Source organism: Aspergillus aculeatinus (assembly GCF_003184765.1).
Source record: "Aspergillus aculeatinus CBS 121060 unplaced genomic scaffold BO66scaffold_68, whole genome shotgun sequence".
Taxonomy (NCBI): Eukaryota; Fungi; Ascomycota; class Eurotiomycetes; order Eurotiales; family Aspergillaceae; genus Aspergillus; species Aspergillus aculeatinus.
The window spans coordinates 150,962-169,843 of NW_020291537.1; the positions used below are offsets into that span (position 1 = coordinate 150,962).

At 52.9% G+C, this 18,882-nt stretch overlaps 6 protein-coding genes across 6 annotated transcripts; 2 read left to right on the forward strand and 4 right to left on the reverse strand.

Moving 5' to 3' along the window:
* Positions 1–1,995: 1,995 nt before the first annotated feature.
* Positions 1,996–3,244, forward strand: gpaA (guanine nucleotide-binding protein subunit alpha gpaA; the record flags this gene model as incomplete). The annotated part of the gene is made up of 4 exons (XM_025644216.1): positions 1,996–2,113; positions 2,184–2,526; positions 2,586–3,142; positions 3,201–3,244. The coding sequence occupies 4 exons, from the start codon at positions 1,996–1,998 to the stop codon at positions 3,242–3,244; spliced, it is 1,062 nt and encodes a 353-aa protein (XP_025498943.1).
* A 1,001-nt stretch (positions 3,245–4,245) lies between these two features.
* Positions 4,246–5,681, reverse strand: BO66DRAFT_384234 (uncharacterized protein; the record flags this gene model as incomplete). Its single annotated transcript, XM_025646089.1, has 2 exons — positions 4,246–5,327; positions 5,523–5,681. 2 exons carry the CDS (start codon positions 5,679–5,681, stop codon positions 4,296–4,298), a joined length of 1,191 nt encoding a protein of 396 aa, XP_025498944.1. The 3' UTR covers positions 4,246–4,295.
* Positions 5,682–6,325: 644 nt separating this feature from the next.
* BO66DRAFT_218442 (uncharacterized protein) lies at positions 6,326–7,312 on the reverse strand. The gene is made up of 2 exons (XM_025642653.1): position 7,312; positions 6,326–7,238 (listed from the first exon to the last, which is right to left on the reverse strand). The coding sequence occupies exon 2, from the start codon at positions 7,156–7,158 to the stop codon at positions 6,445–6,447; it is 714 nt and encodes a 237-aa protein (XP_025498945.1). The 5' UTR covers positions 7,159–7,238; position 7,312; the 3' UTR covers positions 6,326–6,444.
* Positions 7,313–8,929: 1,617 nt separating this feature from the next.
* On the reverse strand, positions 8,930–11,601 carry BO66DRAFT_395745 (acyl--CoA ligase). Its single transcript, XM_025648293.1, has 4 exons — positions 10,016–11,601; positions 9,635–9,923; positions 9,407–9,510; positions 8,930–9,334 (listed from the first exon to the last, which is right to left on the reverse strand). Exons 1-4 carry the CDS (start codon positions 11,101–11,103, stop codon positions 9,109–9,111), a joined length of 1,707 nt encoding a protein of 568 aa, XP_025498946.1. The 5' UTR covers positions 11,104–11,601; the 3' UTR covers positions 8,930–9,108.
* Positions 11,265–11,974, forward strand: BO66DRAFT_218451 (uncharacterized protein). The gene has a single exon (XM_025642654.1). The coding sequence runs from the start codon at positions 11,427–11,429 to the stop codon at positions 11,853–11,855; it is 429 nt and encodes a 142-aa protein (XP_025498947.1). The 5' UTR covers positions 11,265–11,426; the 3' UTR covers positions 11,856–11,974.
* Positions 11,975–12,701: 727 nt separating this feature from the next.
* BO66DRAFT_462768 (nucleoporin) lies at positions 12,702–18,564 on the reverse strand (the record flags this gene model as incomplete). The annotated part of the gene is made up of 4 exons (XM_025652393.1): positions 12,702–14,291; positions 14,350–17,457; positions 17,509–18,430; positions 18,497–18,564. The coding sequence occupies 4 exons, from the start codon at positions 18,562–18,564 to the stop codon at positions 12,927–12,929; spliced, it is 5,463 nt and encodes a 1,820-aa protein (XP_025498948.1). The 3' UTR covers positions 12,702–12,926.
* Positions 18,565–18,882: the final 318 nt, after the last annotated feature.

The following is an 18,882-nucleotide window of genomic DNA, read 5'->3' on the forward strand; positions in this document are numbered from 1 at the left end:
GCGACTTGGTGACTATCTGATTGTTAATAATCAACAATGGCCGGGGGTGAGTTACCGTAGTCTCGTCAAGTCTCATGAGTCGGTTGCTCTTCCTTGGTCGATGGGCGACTAGTAATGTGCGTAAGTAATGTGCGTACTGTACTTCGTATGCATGAGAACTTAGGTAGTAGACTACTAAGGTCTTAGACGCCATCCAGCGGCAGCACCAGGAACACTTCCATGCAGTAGCTTGCCTACTGGTCCTGCATGTTTCGCTTATTTGACTTGACTGATAGCAGTCCCGATACTAAGTCGATGAGAACTTCAATGAGATATTTCAAGATACTGCAGCCATGGAGCATGTACTGTACTATATGGTGTTGGCAGGTACTTTATGGAGCAGCATCGCGAGTCATGAGCATATCACATGAGGTACCCATGATCAAAATAATACTGTCCTTATCTAGTAGGTAACTCATAGAATAGGTACTCGAGGAAGGCAAGCGGGCGGTGGAAACCTCATGGCTAAGGCCATTCATTCATCACTGCTGATGGATCCTTCACAGCCGGGAAAAAAAAAAGGGGAGGGTGGGAGATGGGCAGTACCATTGGTCAGCCTGGGCTCCGCACCACCGGATCCTCTTTCAACTCGACAACCAATGATAAAATGACTTCGAACTCGCCCATCGCCATTACCAGACCAAAACCTCCACTGCCCCCTTATTGATGCAATTTTGCTGATGGTTTGAACCTTCACACTGGGTCAATTGGTGTTCCTGATGTTCCAGAAGGAGGAAAAGTTCTCTATCTTCAGCGTCTCAGTCGGAGACGGACTCCAATCGAGCACGAGGTTCCTCAACCTTCCCCTCTTCCTCCTTTCCCCTGCCCGCTTAACTCGGGGCTTGTAAGAAGGTATCCAGCGGGTATCCAGCGAGTATCCATCTTACCGACTGGCAAAGTTACAGACCTTTCCCTAATTTGGCCCCTCTTTTTTTTCCCTTTGCCCAATTTTCGCCTCTTTTCCCTCTGGCTCCAGCACTCACGTTCCTCAGTCTCCCTCTCTTCCTCTCCTCTCCAGTGTCTCGGTCTTCATCCTCTCAGGCGCGCGCTCGCTCCCTCCCTCCCTCCCTCTCTCTCTCTTCCCCCCTTACCGGCTGAGCTTAATCTTTCTCGCTCCCGTCCTTCAGCCTCGCTCGCTTTCCTCCACCATTTTCCTTCTCTTCCTTTCTGCATTCTCTCCCCCCCCTCCTCCTCCTTCCCCCCTCCCTCCGTTCATCCAATCCTCACAAGTAGATTGGGGTAGGTTGACCACAAAGCAGCTACTTGTTGATACCCGGTATCACCTGCTTCTCTTTTCTTTCGACACACCTTTGATTACCTTTGAAACTTCGCTCCTACACACACACGTACCTTTGCAACAACCGACACAACTGGTGTACCAGTGTTCCACCTTCCTTTCGCCTCCTTTCCACCTAGCCTTAAAGCTTCGCGCTTACATCTGATTTTTCCCCTTGCCGCCCATTCCTTCGCATCCGCTTCGACCTTCGAGTAATACTGTCTTCGACTTGATCTATTCATCTCTTTTCTTCTTGTGGGAATTTATCAGATCAAGTTCTCGAGCAGAGTAAGCCGTTCCCCTCGTTCTTCTCGCCCTACATGAGATGTCTGTCCGCAAGTCATCCATTGGATGCGTCAGCTGCGCCTCCTTGCGTCAGCACGGTCGCTGGGCGGCGAAAGTTCTACCCTGTTGGACCTTAACCTTCCGAATATCTGCTTTGGCTTTTGACATCGATGTTACCGGCTCACGGGTTGGCCTGCGCTTCACGGCCTCGTTCCCGTGTCCGACGACGTCCGCGCTGGACATCATCCTGTTCTGACTTCAGCAACGCGGAGAATTGCCTTTGACTGACATTGATCGTCGCTGACAGGTTCCCGAATACCAACGCCTCGCTCAACTTTCGCCGTTCATTTACGACATCCTATTGATTAATTACACCTTCATTGATTGCCGCCAAAATGGGTTGTGGAATGAGTACTGAAGACAAGGAGGGGAAGGCCCGCAACGAGGAGATTGAGAATCAGCTCAAGCGGGACAAGATGATGCAAAGAAACGAGATCAAGATGCTGTTGCTCGGTACGCGCCTCTCGACCACTGCCGCTTTGGGGAATTCATTGGACGGAGAGTTAACATTCTTCGTGAATAGGTGCCGGAGAGTCCGGAAAGTCGACCATTCTCAAGCAGATGAAGTTGATCCACGAGGGCAGCTACTCCCGGGATGAGCGAGAGTCGTTCAAGGAAATCATCTACAGCAACACCGTTCAGTCGATGCGTGTCATTCTGGAGGCCATGGAATCCCTTGAGCTTCCTCTGGAGGATGCTCGTAACGAGTACCACGTGCAGACCGTCTTCATGCAGCCTGCTCAGATCGAGGGTGATAACCTGCCTCCGGAGGTTGGCAACGCCATCGGCGCTCTGTGGCGCGACACCGGTGTTCAGGAGTGCTTCAAGAGGTCCCGCGAATACCAACTGAACGACTCCGCCAAATAGTGAGTTTTCACCGCGGTCGCTCCCAACCCGCTAAATTGTTGTTGACCATAATGAACAGCTACTTCGATGCCATCGATCGCATCGCCCAGCCCGATTACCTCCCCACCGATCAGGATGTTCTCCGCTCTCGTGTCAAGACCACCGGTATCACCGAGACGACGTTCATCATCGGCGATCTCACGTACCGCATGTTCGACGTTGGTGGTCAGCGGTCCGAACGTAAGAAGTGGATTCACTGCTTCGAGAATGTTACGACAATCCTTTTCCTGGTTGCCATCTCCGAGTACGACCAGCTGTTGTTCGAGGATGAGACCGTCAACCGCATGCAAGAAGCGCTCACTCTCTTCGACTCGATCTGCAACTCGCGGTGGTTCGTCAAGACCTCTATCATTCTTTTCCTCAACAAGATCGATCGTTTCAAGGAGAAGCTGCCCGTTAGCCCCATGAAGAACTACTTCCCCGACTATGAGGGAGGCGCAGACTACGCCGCCGCATGCGACTACATCCTCAACCGCTTCGTTTCATTGAACCAGGCCGAGCAGAAGCAAATCTACACTCACTTCACGTGTGCTACGGATACCACTCAGATTCGCTTCGTCATGGCTGCAGTAAATGGTAAGCCCACATCATCTCTGAAAGTTCCACGTAGGGCCAGACACTGACTGTTATCCAGACATCATAATCCAAGAAAACCTGAGACTGTGTGGTCTGATCTAATGACCGGTTTATCTTGATCGAGCAGAGTGGACTCGCATCTAGACCGTATGCTATGTGACTTGTAATTCTGTGCTTTTTTGCTCTTTGTCATACCATGTTGCAGTTTTTTACCCCTCCCGAAAGATTCCGGCGTTGAGACATTCACTTGTCCATTACTACTAATTTCTGTTTCTATTTTCCTTTGTCCTGAAATGATATCTAGCCGGCTCTTTGTTATCAGCATCACCGATATCCATCCCATGACACAGAGCAGGAGTTGTTTCTCTACCTATTCCCTCCCGCCTCCTCCCCCTTCTAACTCTTCACTGTGAAGCAGCAGGATTCCTGTGGATTGTATCGATTCTACAAAGCTGTTAGAATTCTGTGTCTTATGTCCATGTTTGAACTTCTCTTTACATTTTATTCCCTTGTTTTTGATCGATCCATAGGATTCCCATGTTTTCTATTTCTGGTTCGTTCCTATCTTATCTCACCGCTGCTACCCTGGACTCTCATTCCGTTTCTTAATTTCATGTGTCTTGATCTGAAGCTGGATATTCCATCACGTCTTGGTGCAACTGGTCCACCTCGTTGTGTGTAATCATAGATCACGCTGTTCATCTGGTCTGGGGAAACCAATGTCTTAAGGGCTGGTAGTATGTATGAGAGGATCAACGATGGTATGCGGTATGCAGGCTACATATGTGTTTGCCGATGCGGGGGGCGGGGTTGTTCATTTGTCATGTCGGTGCCGTTTGCAACCAGGGCTGTCGGAAGTCCAGGCTCTGCTGGTGGGTGCACTAGGTGTAGTGTTGGACACCTTACAATACATGCGAGTTGAATCAGTCAGGATGTGCATGTGCACGTATCATCGTATCTAGTTGCTATCAACTTTCGGCACTTGGACTGATTCAAGCCATGCTAGCTCAGAACATCGGAGCAAGGGATCTTTTTTATTCTCTTCCAGAAGCTAGGGGCACAGATCGAGTTCGGAACGTAAGCAAAAAAATTAAATTCCATATCCCAGCTAATGCATACAAAACCAATCCACGCTAGCAAGAAGACCACTGTCCTAGAACCTCAACTTGGGCCCCACATACACAATCAGAATCGCCACGATCCACAGCCCGAAGATCCAGGCGTACAGCATCATGCGCCCCCACCAGCCTTTCCCCTCGGACATCCGGCGCAGCGTGCCCATGCGCCGCTCCGCGGACTCCATGCTGGTCGTCGTGCGGTCGAGCCCGTCGACCGCGCGCGCCAGCACGGATTTCTCGGCGTCCAGCGAGGCGTGGAAGGCCTGCGAGGAGGATTTGAGCTGCGAGGCGAGCGAGAGGAGCGAGGTCGTTAGGTCTTCTTGTTCCGCGCGGTGCGAGACGAGGATTTCTTCTGTTGTTGTTTTTGTGGGGTTGGGGTTTGTTGGTGAGGATGATGATGATGGGTGGGCTGGGTGTAGTGAGGTGCCGGTTGCTGTTAGGGTTGAGGAGGTTGAGGAGGATTGAGGGGCGGTGGTGGCGGTGGTGCGGTTGCGGAGGGTTGCGGAGGGTTGTGAGGGTGGGGTTGTTGTTGTTGTTGTTGTTGTTGTTGTTGTCGTTGTCGTCGTCGTTGCTGGTGCTGGTGCTGGTGCTGGTGCTGGTGTGGTCGTTGGTGGTAATGGGGAGTCTGTCTCTGTGGCAGTCGGTGTGGGGAGCGCGGAGGAGAGGGTTGGTGGCTGTGGCTCTGACTGTGGTTGCTGGTTTTCGACGGTGTCATTGCCCCGGTCCTCGTCGACGACTTCGTCGGTGGTGCTGCCATCTTCCGGGGTTCCAAGGAGGTCTTCCCCGTCGAGGGGTTCGGAATCCGAGTCCGAGTCTCCTTCGGTTTCTGCGTGGGGGGTTGATGCGGGGGTGCTAGTGCTGAATGCCGCTGCGGCGTCTTGTTGCTGTTTCCTACCCCGGCTTGTCTCCGCTTCGGCGGTGAGTTGGTCTAGAAAGTCCTGGAGGCGGTTGAGGACAAGGCGTTGCTGTACGAGGTTGGTCTGGAGGGTTTGTCGGTGATCGGGAGGCTTGATCTGGGGGAGGCTGCGTTCGAGGTTCTGGAGGGTAGTGCGGGCGTAGTCTATGTTCTGGGGAGTGGGGTTGCTCAGGTCAGTGATGATGTTCGGCCGTGGAGACAAGCGGAGAGGAGGGGGGACATTGTGAACCGGATGCGGACTTGAGTCGTTGCGCATTTGATCGACCTCACAAGTTCCTTCCGAACAGTGTATATGAGACGGGAAGATGTTATGATCTGGTAGAGAAGTCCAGTGGGATGCACATACCGCTCCTACTCTCTTGCGCTGGTAGTCTGATTGTCGGAGTGGCCTCAAGTCCGCCGCGGAAGAGAGCAGATTGTATTCTAACCGTGCCAACAGGCGCGACAGATTCAGGGCGGCGAGATCGGAGGAATCCGGGGAGGTATCGTAGGTCGTGATTGTCATCTTGGCCAGTTCCTCGCGCTTTTTTGATCCGATGGCTCTACTGAAATCTGGAAATCAGGGAGTGAGTGAGCTTGGATGCCCGACGGATCTTCCATCTCGCGGTGCGGCGGAGAGCTCGGATGACTCAGCAGGGGGAGAGCTATCCTGCCATGTGAGCCACACTAGTCCGGTTTGGGATGTGTAGTATATCCAAGGGCATTGGAAGGTAGGAAAGTACTCTATGTACTAAATCCTGCACTTCATCGCAAGAAGACACTGCACTTGGCTAACGACGTCCTGAGTCTCCATCGTTGCTACTTGCGCGAGGTCAAGGCGGCTCCCAAGAGCTATACTTCGATGGGTCTGTAAGCGACTCAACTGCGAATCTCTATGTTGTACAGCTCCAGATCTGCCAGAAGAGATGGGACAGCGTGCCACAAGTGCTTCTACTGCAGGAGCAGCTGATCTCTCATCGCTATTATCTCCTTTTCTTCTACTGACCCGGATAGTCTCTTTCCATCTCTGACAAACACTTCCGATTATCATTCAGTCATCAATCATCATCAACCACAAACTAAAAACTCCTTTGACAAATCAAGAACTAAAATATGCCACCCAATCCTCGAGCTTGCCTTTCTGGCATGCGCTTGAAACTGGTCCCTGATGAGAATAGTATCCATCTCGAAATGAAGAATAACCGAAGCATGACGAAGAAGAAGGAGAAGGCCCCTCAGAAGCAAATCCAGGCAAGTAAGCGACAAAGACCACACACATCATCAAGAAATCAACTGTACTCCACCACCACCCGTTTCCAGGTCCGCACTCCCTCCTCGTCTGCATCGCGCATGTATTGGACTGCGTGCTCGGATTTCCGCGTCGGTTGAGTTCCGCTAGACTCCGCAACATTGAGCGGCGGTTCCTGGCTGTGGCTTTCGGTACGCCACCCAACCGGGGATGAACCCGTCCGTGGTGGAGCGTTCGGGGCCATGCTGCCACCATTCAATCGCTCCGAAGGCAAGCCACCGAGATCATTTTGACAGGTGGAGGAATTGAAAATTCCGTTCATATCGGCGTTCCCGGGGGCTGGTAGAGCAAGCTCATCGCCGGAATACGAGTGTTGCGGCGTCCACGAGCTCCGCTCTCGAGTTAGGACCGCCGCCAGATAACCACTTGATGGCAATTGAGACAAGTGCGACAAGGGCTGCAGAACGTCGCAAGCTGAAGGGAATGAGCTAGCGTGGTGGGAGATTGGATATTGCAGGTAGGCAACGCCGTAGCCTTGGCCCACTGGACTGCTTGGTCCGTCGCCACCTCCCTTCTCTAGCGAAGATGATAGCGGATCCATTTGCCTCTCTGCTGATGCGTACCTGAGCCGTCGACGCCGGATACGCTGAAGAAGGACTAGGGCGCAAACTATGCAAGCAACACAATAGATGATTCCGAGCGACGCTATCTGGATATTCTTCGGAATCGCCGTCTTAAAATTCGTGCACCTCATTGCAAGGAGGCTTAGGGTTTATAGTTCCCTGTGGCGGCCAATGGGATCCCAGCTGCTCGTTAGGCTGTGGGCAAAATGAACTACACACCCAGTAAGTATTTGGACCAAATTATCATTTGGAAGGCCATGGAGCACAAGGAATGGGTGAAGTACTGTACCACGTTGGTTTCTTTGGTCGAAGTAGTCGCTTCTATACAATTCTGATGGGCCACCGCAGGGAGACAAATAAGGACGGGCTAAGCAAAAGCGTCGCGTCCAGATGCACCAGGAGAAGAGGTAAACGATCGAAAGTGCGATATGCTTGGATTTATCTTGATTCTCGCAGATATCGGATGGTCTTTATAAATGAGACCGGACCATGGCGCAACCAATATAGACGGTAACAAAAGCAATAACATCCGGCCTTAGGGCAACCCATGCATGGCACGAAACACGCCTTTTTTAATTATATGTGCACGGAGATATGCGGAATCCACTACAGAAAGACTAGAGACATATCTGATGGAAATGACAGTCTACTTCACTAACGCGCACTATTCGAGTGGGCTATGACAGAGGGGGGAGGTTAGCCCCTCCCAGTCCAGCTGTGCCATCATCAGCCACGAGAGCTTACGAACCGATCGCAACCGACGAGAATGACCTCCAACTATAGATGTACCCCGATCATAGGACCAAGGGAGCTAGACAGGTCGGGATGAAGGTCCTGAAGCAAGGCAGGTTCAGCTGCCCAGCGGAAGCGCCACCACTCTGTGCCATCGGCTAGGAGACCCGCTAATTCTTAAAGGGAGAAAGCGGCCCAGTCAGAACGCCATAAGGCTACCTGGAGTCCTGGACCGTGTGAGCCTCGATTCGTGCCTCGATTCTCTAGCAGAGTCTCGGGGGCGGGGAACTTGCGGAAAATCGAGCCAAGCGAACGAGACCCAACACGATGGTTGAGACTGTTCGATTCGAATTACCCCTGTCAATGGCGCCGCGAAGGACCCGGCAAAGTTACGACCAGTCGACTACTTTGGGATCCATGAAGCCGTGTCTCGTGATCTCCTTATCGCCTCTTTGCTCGCCTTTCCTGCCTTTGCATGGCTTGGTCATTTAAGGGTCCTTTCACTGTGTTGTGTTGCCGTGCATCTCAGCTGCGCCTTGACTACCGATCGACTGTTGGCGCAGATCCAGTTCTAGGTCTTAGGCTAATAATTTGCGATTAAGGGTGCATGGAACCCGGTGGAGGTCGAGACTCTTTGCACTCTGGACTAGTCCTCAGCTCGCCATTTCCCCATCCACGAGGAACTTGCCCGACTATTGATTAATTACAATAATCACAATAAATCGATGTGGATATATGCACCGACAATTGTGTTTGTGGTGGTAAGTGTGAGGCTCCCGCGCCGCCCCAATGTGGCGGTGAATGGGTCAGCCTGCTTCTGCAGGCACTGCAGGCACGTCTTCCATGCCAGATCTAGGTGATGTCTAGTTCCTGCTGTCGGGTATAAGCTCACCAGCTACAGCCAATGGCAGGCGCACTCATTCAGATGCATTCTGTCGATCGATCGGTTGTTCCTTTCAACTGGGTAGCCTTGACTGGTGCTCTCGCTTTATTTTTTTTATTTTTTTTTTTGCTACTTGGGCCACAATACCCTTGCTCACTTGGACAATTCAATGCTCGCCTTCCAAACTGATCTTATACCAGCTTACATCTTGCCGCTCGCGAGCAAACCTAAATCTAGCTGCCTACTACAGCGCAAAATAATTGGGTCACGAATCAATGATTACGTTACCGTATAGTCACGACAGGCGTTCCATATCCCCGGACAGATGAGACGAAACCATTATTGGAGATCTCTGTATTCTCCAATAGCTTCTCTGGCTAATGACTGGGCGTGGAAAACAGGCTTTCTACTGTGTTTATAAAGGAAGCAAGAACAGGACAAATACAAGGACAATGAAGAGAGAAATCTATAGTCTTGCAGTCGGCTGCATCTCTCCATCAGCACGTTCACGAAGCATCTTTCGCAGGATCTTCCCTGATGGATTCTTGGGGATGGCGTCGATGAACACCACTCCTCCGGTGATTCTTTTGAACGGCGAAACTTTGTCGTCCATGAATGACAAGATGTCTCTGTCGGTGGCGTTCTGTCCGGAGTTCAGCACGATATATGCTCGAGGGCGCTCATCGTCATTCCTATTTCAGAAGTTGTGTAAGCAATTCGCCTTTTTGATCTTGCTGTCAAAAGGTCGCCTCTCAACCACATACATCGGTACACCAATGACGGCAGCATCGGCCACTGCAGGATGGTCCAACAATATCGCCTCTAGCTCAGCTGGCGCGACTTGATTTCCCTTGACTTTGATCAGTTCCTAACGCAGGAGTGGCTGTTAGCATCGCAGATAGAGAGAGGCAACAAGACATGCAGGACCGGCGTGTCCGTTCGTGATCCGCCGCAGGTGGCGAGCAGGAAGACCGTCTGTCTCACTAGCTTACCTTTTTCCGGTCCACCACATGGAACAGACCTTGATCGTCCACGAAGGCAATATCGCCTGTCTTCAACCATCCATCTCCTGTCTTGGTTTCTTTGGTTGCTGCGGGATTCCTCCAGTAGCCTTTCATGATATTCTGCCCACGAACCCACAGCTCACCCCGCTGATTCGGTCCCAGCTCCGTCCGGTCATCGTCGGCCATGATCTTGGCTTCACAGTTCGCATTCAGCTCACCCACCGATGCTGGGTGTGTCTTCGTCGTGGGGTCCCAGCCCAACAGTGAACATGTCGTCCTAACGGCGAGCCCGACAGAGGTGTCTGTTAGCTGGTGGTCGTTCGCCACACGTTTGCCCTGCACATCCAGCACAGCAAGACTAGAACTCACTCGGTCATTCCCCAACCTTGACGGACCGTGATCCGGCCCGGCTCCCAGAGCTTCTCAACCTGCTCGCAGACCTCCGCGCCCAAGGGCGCCGCACCGCTGGCGACCCCCTCCACGCTACTCAGATCATACCTACCGCTGCGGACGGCCGGGTGCTTTGCCAACGCCACGACCACCGGGGGCACGAGGATGAGGTCCGTGATCCGGAACTTTTCCGTGTACTCGAGCATCTTCAGCATATCGAACTTGGGCATGATGTAGACGGGCACGCCGCGCCGCAGCGCCGCGGCGATGAAGATATTCTGCGCCATGGCATGGTACATGGGGAGGAAACAGAGCCAGCGCGCGCGCGCCAGCCGCTGCACCCAGTCCGGGTACAGGTAGAAGAGGAAATTATACTGCAGCAGATTGGCGACGTAGTTCTTGTGCGTGATCTCGACTCCCTTGGGTCGACCGGTCGTGCCGCTCGAGTAATTCAGCGCCAGCGTCTGCGCATCCGCCGCGCCGGGGTTCATCAGATCGTCCCACGCCCACCGACTCCCTTCCTCGACGGAGGCGATCAACTCGCCCCAGTAGCGATAATCCTGCCTCTCGTCCAGCTTGCTCTTGCTCTGCAGATGATCACATTCCTCAAAAACCGCACTGTCAAACACAAACACCCGATCCAACCCCAACCCCGCTCCCCGGGCAGCTTCCAGCCCGGTCTCCAGACTCCCCCGCGCACAGATCAAAAACGTCGCCCCGGAGTCCCGCAGCTGATACTCCAGCTCCCGCGCCACGAAGGTGGGGTTCGCCCCCGTGAAGATCCCGCCCGCCATGATAATCCCCATGAACACGACGGGGAAGAACAGGTCGTTCCCCGAGAACAAGAGCACGCGGTCCCCGCGCCGCAGCCCGGCGTGTCGGAGCCCCGCGGCGAGCCGTTGGCTCCAGAGGCGGAACGAGTGCTCCGTGAAGTAGTGGGTGTCCGGGCGGGCGGCGTCGAGGAAACATCGGTGGGTGTGGGAGAGCGGGTGGGTTGGGGAGGTGAAGAGGAGGGTGGCGAGGTGGCAGCTGGGGATGTCGATGGACCAGCGGGATTGGAAGGGCATTTTTGTGGAGGTGAAAGGTGCAGTGGGCAGTGAGGTTGAGAAGAAGAGGGTGATGGAAGTTATTGCATCCCAGTGGCTGGCTGGCTGGCTGGCATACAATTGATAGGATAGGATAAGATGCTTGCTGGGGTTTGGGGGTACATCGGTGTAATGTGTACAACCAAAGCTTTATAGAATATCGTATGTAGTCAAGACCGCTGGATAAAGCAGTCGCAGATGTACAGTACAGTGCTTGCACCCAAGGAACCTCACATCCACAAATAATAAAGGGAACCACGAGTCATGCAAAAGGGATAGATGGGATACTATGGAAAGATATAAATATGCCAATCTACTCAGTCCAGTCCAGTCTAGTCCAGTCCATCATCCAAACCAAATCAATTTCCAGTTTTGATCAGTCAATCCGTCAATCAATCAATCAATCAATCAATCAATCAATCAATCAATCAATCAATCAATCCGCCAGTTTAGTCCAAATGCCCACGCCGAAGGGAAGAGAGGGAAGAGGGGAGAGGAGGGGGGAAGCACAGGCCGGCCCAACACCGCGGGCGGCGGCGGCGGCGGCGGCGGCGGCCCCCATCCATCCATCCATCATCCATCCATCTATCGTGCATGCGTGCCATGCCATGGCCATGCATAGTAACGTTATGATCCGCTGGTCGTTCTCTCCCCTCTCCTCCCCCCTAACCCATTATTCTGGTTGTTCACGCATACCGGCTCAGTCAAAGCCCTGCTATACGAGCACCACCTAGCAGGGGACGCTCTTATGCAGCGGTGAATATGTATAAGATAGATCACTGCCCACTTCCTCCGGAACGAATCCAATAACTACCTTACTCCAATGGAAACCGGCAGTAGCAGTGAGCAGGGGTTTTCCCGGCCCCAATCGACACGCCGACACGCCGACACGCAACCCCCCCCCTCGTAAAACCCATCACACCGGGATCAACCCAGGTTGATCCCTGGCTGATTGGATACCTGGACAATAGGTTAAATCCCGGGGTTTGCGGGAAAGAGGCAGTTGCTGCGGATGGATTGATTGGACAGTTCCAACTCGTGCAGTGAGCGTGCATGTCGGCTCGGCTTTTCCGCTTTCCCTGTCGCTTTCGCTCGCTCTGCTCTCTCTTTTACTGCGTGGGTGCTCCGTAGGTGGTCTAGGTGGTGTTGACACACGCACGCGCGCACACGCACACACTCCCCGCATTCTGGCTCGGGTGCTCGGTTAGCTTCTTTGGGTTGGAGGGGGCCGAGGTTCTTCTTTTTGGGGGTTGGGGGTGGATGGATGGCGTGGTTGTTGATTGATTGATTGATTTGATGGGAGGGGATGGTGGAGTGGTTGCGGGGGATCGGCATCAGATGGGGACAATCGATCATGGACTGGACTGACTGCTTGCTCCCTACTCCGTAGAGTGCCACTATCTGGCACAGTGGGACTCAGGGAAAGCAAACGTTCTTTCATGGTTGGATTATTGTGTCTGGGTAGAGTGGGTGGGTGGTTTGGGAGGGAGACGAAGTTGCATACTGTACAGTACAGTACTTGCCTCTGTGCATACCACTCATACAACAAGTGAACTACAACCTAGCCACAGTACAGTACTGTACATTTCTGATCCGAATACTACCTGGAAAGACAATAGCAGACCCCCTATGCAATGGATTTCTTCCTAAACAAAAATGTATCCCCTTGAATTCGCTTCACCAGATGGAAAATAATAAAAGGTCATAAGTACGACATATAGAACAGTCCTCACAGAAGGGAGCACAAAAATCTTTGTCTGGTTTGGGATTCTAAACGAAAGCCATTCTTCAGGGGGGGAAAAAGCTCACGCCTCATCCCCACCAAGGCATACCAACGTTGCCTTCAGCTCACTCGTGATCTTCTCCTCCAGCCGGTTCTCTGCCCCAAAGGCGGCATCGACCGGTTTCTGACGCGCCAGCTCCAGCTCCTTGTCACTGGTGGCCACGATCCGCGCCCGAAGGCTCTGCTTGCGCTCCAGCAGCTCCTGGATGTCCTCCTTGACTTGTGCCTTGTCCCATTTCAGTTCCTGGATCGCCTGGGCGTCCACGCCGATGCTAGCGCCGGCTTGACGGAACCGAGTCAGGATGAACGAGATCAGCGCGAGGGAGTACGCTTCCGAGACCATGCTGAGAGTGAGTCGCCGGGTGGAAGCGACCCCGGAAGCGCTGACCGCGCGCGTTGCGGCGAACGATTCGGCCGAGCGGGTCAATTGGCCTTCGAACTGGTTGAGAAACCCGGCCACCTCCGGCGCCGTGCGCATCACATGGTAGAGGAGGTTCAGGCACAGGGGAAGGATGCCACCGGTCCAGATGGAATAGAGTCGGGGCACTGGGTCGAATGGGCCGAATCCCTTGCTCTGGCGCATGAAGGTCGAGAGTCGGCTCGTGGAGATCCGTGCGAGGACCGCCTCAACGGCTAGGTGCTCGGCTAGCATGGGGATGGTGGACAGCTTGACCAGCAAGGACATGCTCAGCTCGCCGTACACAGGGTCGCCAGCCACAGTCCGCTGATCAGCCCATGAGAACAACGATGTTGCAAGTCGTGCTGTGTCGTTATCGGCAATGTGGTAGACGATGTGTTCAAACGAGCGATCGACGTTCTTGACCTGCAAGGCACTCTGCAAAATCGCGGTGAGGAGCGCAAAGTCCTTGGGCGTACATTTTTCGGGTTGCTCGTGGAGATAAGTCACTAAGGACTTGAAGCCTTGCGCAACAACAACCTTGACAACTTCAACCACGACTCCCAGGTCAGAGGAGACTTCCGCCTTCTTAGTCAAAGTTTCCGGTGCGGCCCGAGCAGGGGTATCGAGGTGGAACTGCAGTGCAAGGAAGAGGACGTTCAACAATAGGCGGTAATACTCCGTGTCGTCATTGATGATAGCTTCTTCGTAAGAAGTACGGCGAGATCGCAATGCATCCCATACGACCTTGAGAAGACCGAACACCTCGGCTCCCTTGGCGCCAACGGTAACCAGGCGTTGAAGCAGGGCCTGGGCAAACTCCGCTCGGGTTTGCTGTATGCGTTCAAAGATGGCCTCCTGAGGAACGCCTCTCGTGTTGGCTTCCAGGCAGCTCTGTACGACCAGGGCCATCGACTTCTGCACTTCGCGATCCGCCATGAAGTCCTCGCAATGCTCGATGGCAAAGAACTTCCAGCTGTAGAGAAGACTCTGCAAAGGTTTCCGGTTAGCAAACTTTCTTCCTTCATGAAATTAGAGGAGCACAAACCACTTGCGCCTCAACCAGTGACAAGTTGAGGTTGGCGCGCTGGAACTCCTCGGCAAACCCTTGGTTCCGAGTCCCTGTCCAGGCAAAGTCGTATGAGAGAAGCTTCTGGCCTAATTCAACATCATAGAAGTAAGCTGGTCCCAGAGATCGGGTTTGCAGCGGGGACCTCTTGAAGTCGGCGAGTTTGCACCCAGGGTATCTCATTTCGAAGTTCTTCTTGAGATTCGCATGTAGCGAGGCGTTGTACGCAGATACGTCCACCGCATCTTTGGAGAACCAAGATACAAGGGGTATCATGGTCTTGTAGAAGCCCTTATCTTGCATGTCCTTCGCCGCATGCAGATAGACGCCGCAGAGATCCGCGACCACGGCCGCTATCCGAGTAGCGAACACCTGGTCGGTCGCCGACAGAGACGAGATCTTCAACTTCGAGACATAGTTGACAATACTGGTGAAGAATTGTGGGTGTTTCTTGAGCTCGGGTGTTGCCCATGGCCAATTCTCCTGCGCATGCGAAACAAAAGCCAGTAGCGAAAGTGCTAATTGAAGGTCAGTCTGCTCTATCCTCGCAAGAGTGTCAAGAGCGATCTGCAAGAAAGGAGCTCCTCTCATAGCAACCTCCTTCTGCTTGTCATCCTTCTTCAGCGATTGGCGCGGCGACGTCCCCGTTAGTATGTAAACAGCAAGCCATGGTTGACGCTTGCTTATGATGGTAGACAGGAATTGCCAGATTGCCAATTGGAGGCGCTGGTCATTGAGAGGTTTATCGAATTGTGATATAATGTCGAGAAAGAGGCAGGCTGACTCGGGACCAAGGTGACCAACCAGGGATGGTGGTTCCTTCGCGGGATCCGAAGCGGCGCCCGATATGAGGATCTCTAAGATTGAGATGATCGGGAAACGATAGGCGTCATCCAAAGCATACAACTTCACCAGAGCAGGGGTAGCCTTGAAAAGCTGCTCTTCGAGAAGCGATGGGGTAAGATTCAGGCACCGTGCTGCCTGCAACAGCCTGAGGGAAAGATCTAATGTCGCTAGCACCTGCTTCTGAATGAGCGCCAAGTAACGAAGGTGTAGAGTAGAAGGAGCCTGTAACCCATCGATAATCAGGCGTAAAATGCAGTTGAACGGCAGCTCAGCAGTCGCCTCAGGACGCATCACCTCCAGCAAGAATGTTGCGGAGGATGAGAAGACACCAGTAGCCTTCAAGTCCAGTTTTTCATCCTCGTTTGTTCCGTATGCGTAATAGAGGATACGTTCGAATGTCCTGGCAAGCGAGGTGTTTACCGCAAACCTTTGCTCGATCGCATTGAATCTCCAGTTTCCATTACTGTTGTAGGCGTCGACCATTGTCCGCACAAAGTTAAGTAGAATGCCGCGCATCATATGTGAAGGAACGCCCGCGGTCCAGTCTGCAGCATTCATTGTCTTTCCATTGACGCCATTGGGATTCCGTCTCAAGACGGCGCGAGAGGCTGCATCGTCGACAACAGCATCAAACAACCGTACACAGCCCAACAGGAAAGGGTAGTTTCCCGTTGTTACCTCCGCAGCAGATATGATGGTCGTCATAACGCCACCTTTTCCGTCGGTGCCCAGTAAGCCACTACGGGAGAGGAATGGCCAGACTCTGCCTGGGAGAACCTCTAACAGGGCATGAATGAACCGTAAACAGGAAATTGTGCTCTCAAGTACAGTATCCAAGCCTGTTCTTGAGCCAACAAGTGGAAGGTTCCGTTCGAAAATCTCAAATATCAAGGATATGATATCGCCCTGGTGAGAAAGACCATCACTCGCCAGTTCTAGGATTCGCTTGGCGCCAGACCTATCTCCATTCTGTGCCTGCGCATCCTTAGCAGCTACCATGAGGTCGGCAAGAAGTCCGATGGAATCCGCAACGGAATTATCCCCATAGCCTGCTGCGAAACCACCTTGCTCATTCCATTCTTCCAACCAGCTTCCGAGATAGCTCAAACAGGAGTAGTCGTGATGCCACGCGATGACTGCAGGCCTCGACTCAGAGATGACCTGGCCAACTGCCGTTGATGGAATCTGGGAAGAGGCGGTGACAACCAAAGCATTGCCCATATCACGGCTGCCGATCCACCTCCGAGGAGTGGACGACACCATCGGCAACGGCTCGACGAGGGTGACAAAGTTCGCGTTCTCATCCTCTCTCACTGTTTGATAACCGTGGAAACCATCGGGTACGGCTTGAGTAAATGACCCCATGTTCTCCAGCTCCGCGACAATCAAGGGAAGGCCTTCCTCATCGACCAGATCTTTGCTCACAAGAGCACGGCACAGCTTCAGGAAAGGTACTGTTTCATATGGGAATCGCGAGCGTGCGAGCCGGAAGATTTTGTCCATCAAACGATCCTCCTTGACGAACCGTAGCCGTGGATCTGTGGAGAGAGGCGGTTGTGAGTCTGAAAGCCACTGAGGGTCTGCTGCAGGCCCATCAAGGATCGCCAGGACGGCTTCAAGAATCTCCGGAGAATAGTCCAAGAAGACCACTGCAGCCCCAAGAAAGTCTAGCAACACCACTCTGATCCAATTGCCTGTTAGTTGATCATCGACCGCGGATGTCAACCCGACTTTAGTCGCCAATGCGACGATCGTGTCGAAGACAACTTCCTTCATGACATCTGAGGTCAAAGCATTAATGGAATCATCGATAGTGAAGTTCAATGTCCGTGCGCGATCAAGTAAATCCTCATACAGAGAAGACTCGGATGACCGGCCAACATTTGAGTCGGGTGTATTGGACTGAAAGGAATCAACCGCACTATGAAACTGCTCTAGCTCGCGGGTCTCCCTGTCTTCGAATGCGAGTTCTCGCATGGTGTGTAAAATCATGCCCCACGCGAATGCGGCCGGATTAGCAGTCTTACATTCAATTCCTTCAGAGAGGAACATTTCGTGGATTTGGCCGAGCTCCTCCTTGCCCAAGAAATAAGGAGTTTTAGACGATTCGGGGTTCTTGCCCTTCGTGAACGTCCTGTTCATGAGTGAAGGAATCGACAACTGGAGCTTAAGAAGTGCTATAGTGGTTAGAGAGACAAAGCCCTGAAGAGGCACCAACACTTCCAGGGGATCCTGGCATGGCTTCAACCAGTCAGTACATGTCTGATTTCTGAGGCGCGCAAAGAAACTCACGATGACAAGGGGCTCTAAAAAGCTATACTCAACCATCAGCTTGAGCCAAGAGAGCACGAGCTTGGCGGATGGAATCTCCGTGGAGGCCTGGAGTTGGTAAAATAATATCTGCACGATATGAAGGATTTCCTCAACGAGAGTCGTTGTCCGCAAGTCTTCCACTTGCTGGCTACTCTCCGTGACGCTCAGCCACCCACCATCTTCCGCCAGAGACGTCAGTCGACTGCGAACAGCTTCAATACAGCTTTCACTGAATGCGTGCCAGTTTCCTCCTTTGAGTTTGTCTTCGAAAATCTTGGCGCCTAACCGGCACAAATCGCTTCGCTGGGTGGTGCCGACCTCGACTTTGCTGAGATGGAAAAAGCCTAGAAGTTTGCGGGATGTCTTGATAACGTGGCTTCGTTCGGAGAGATAGAGACTACGCAGCCGCAAGCGCCTACTTTTCTCTGAAAGAAAGTCGGCAGAATCATCATTCGTCAGGATCTTGCGATTGAGAATTTCCGCAAGAGCAGGACCTGCGAGGGACGCGCGCAGATTGTCGGCCCCTGTTGCACTTTGTAAACTTGTTGTTTCCTCTCCGGCGAAGCGAGTCAAGAGGCGTGTAGCAGGTCGGTGTTGCCATTCCAACACGGTGATCCGAAGCGCGCTGATTTCGTCGATCCCAGCTTTCTCACTGAGCCAGAGAGCGTCCGCTTTGATCTCCTTGAGGTCGTACGACGACTGCGCATTAGTCTCGGCATGAATGGCTGCTGTTTTAGATTCGAAGTCCGTCTTAGATTTCGGCGATGGGGAAGGGAACCCGTTCAAGCAATTCGAGAGGATCTGGACGCTGTCGGGATGCGATAGAAAGGCATGTAATTGCTCCGCATCGTCATCTATGCTGGCATGATTGCATGTGTATAGGAAGGCTTGCTTCCAGGACCTAAGCGCGCAAGCAGGATTAGTATCTGCTGTCATGTCAGATGTGTTCAATGTTGAAGGCGCGTACAGAAGCTGAACGTCCCCGGAGAAGCACTTGTCCAGGGACGGGAAGAAGGCTTCCGGGAGGGGAGCCATTGGCGGGACAACTATATCATTATAGGATTCAAACAGGCAAGGGAAAGAAAAGACGCCGTCCGATCGAGTCAAGGGAGAAAGACACGGGGATGGACAGAGCAACGGGGAGGGACAAACACAGAGCTCAACAGCTCACGACGGGAATCTCCAGAATATTCAGGTTCAACCCGAACGGAGTCTAGCCTGCAAGGTCAACAATGATTGCCTATCTGGGTCTAGTCAAGGGCGGTGAGAGGGATTTTTGCAACAACTGATTTGAGTTTGCATGGTTTGAACCCACTAATCCTAAACGGGATAAGCAGCCCGATCCACCCATTC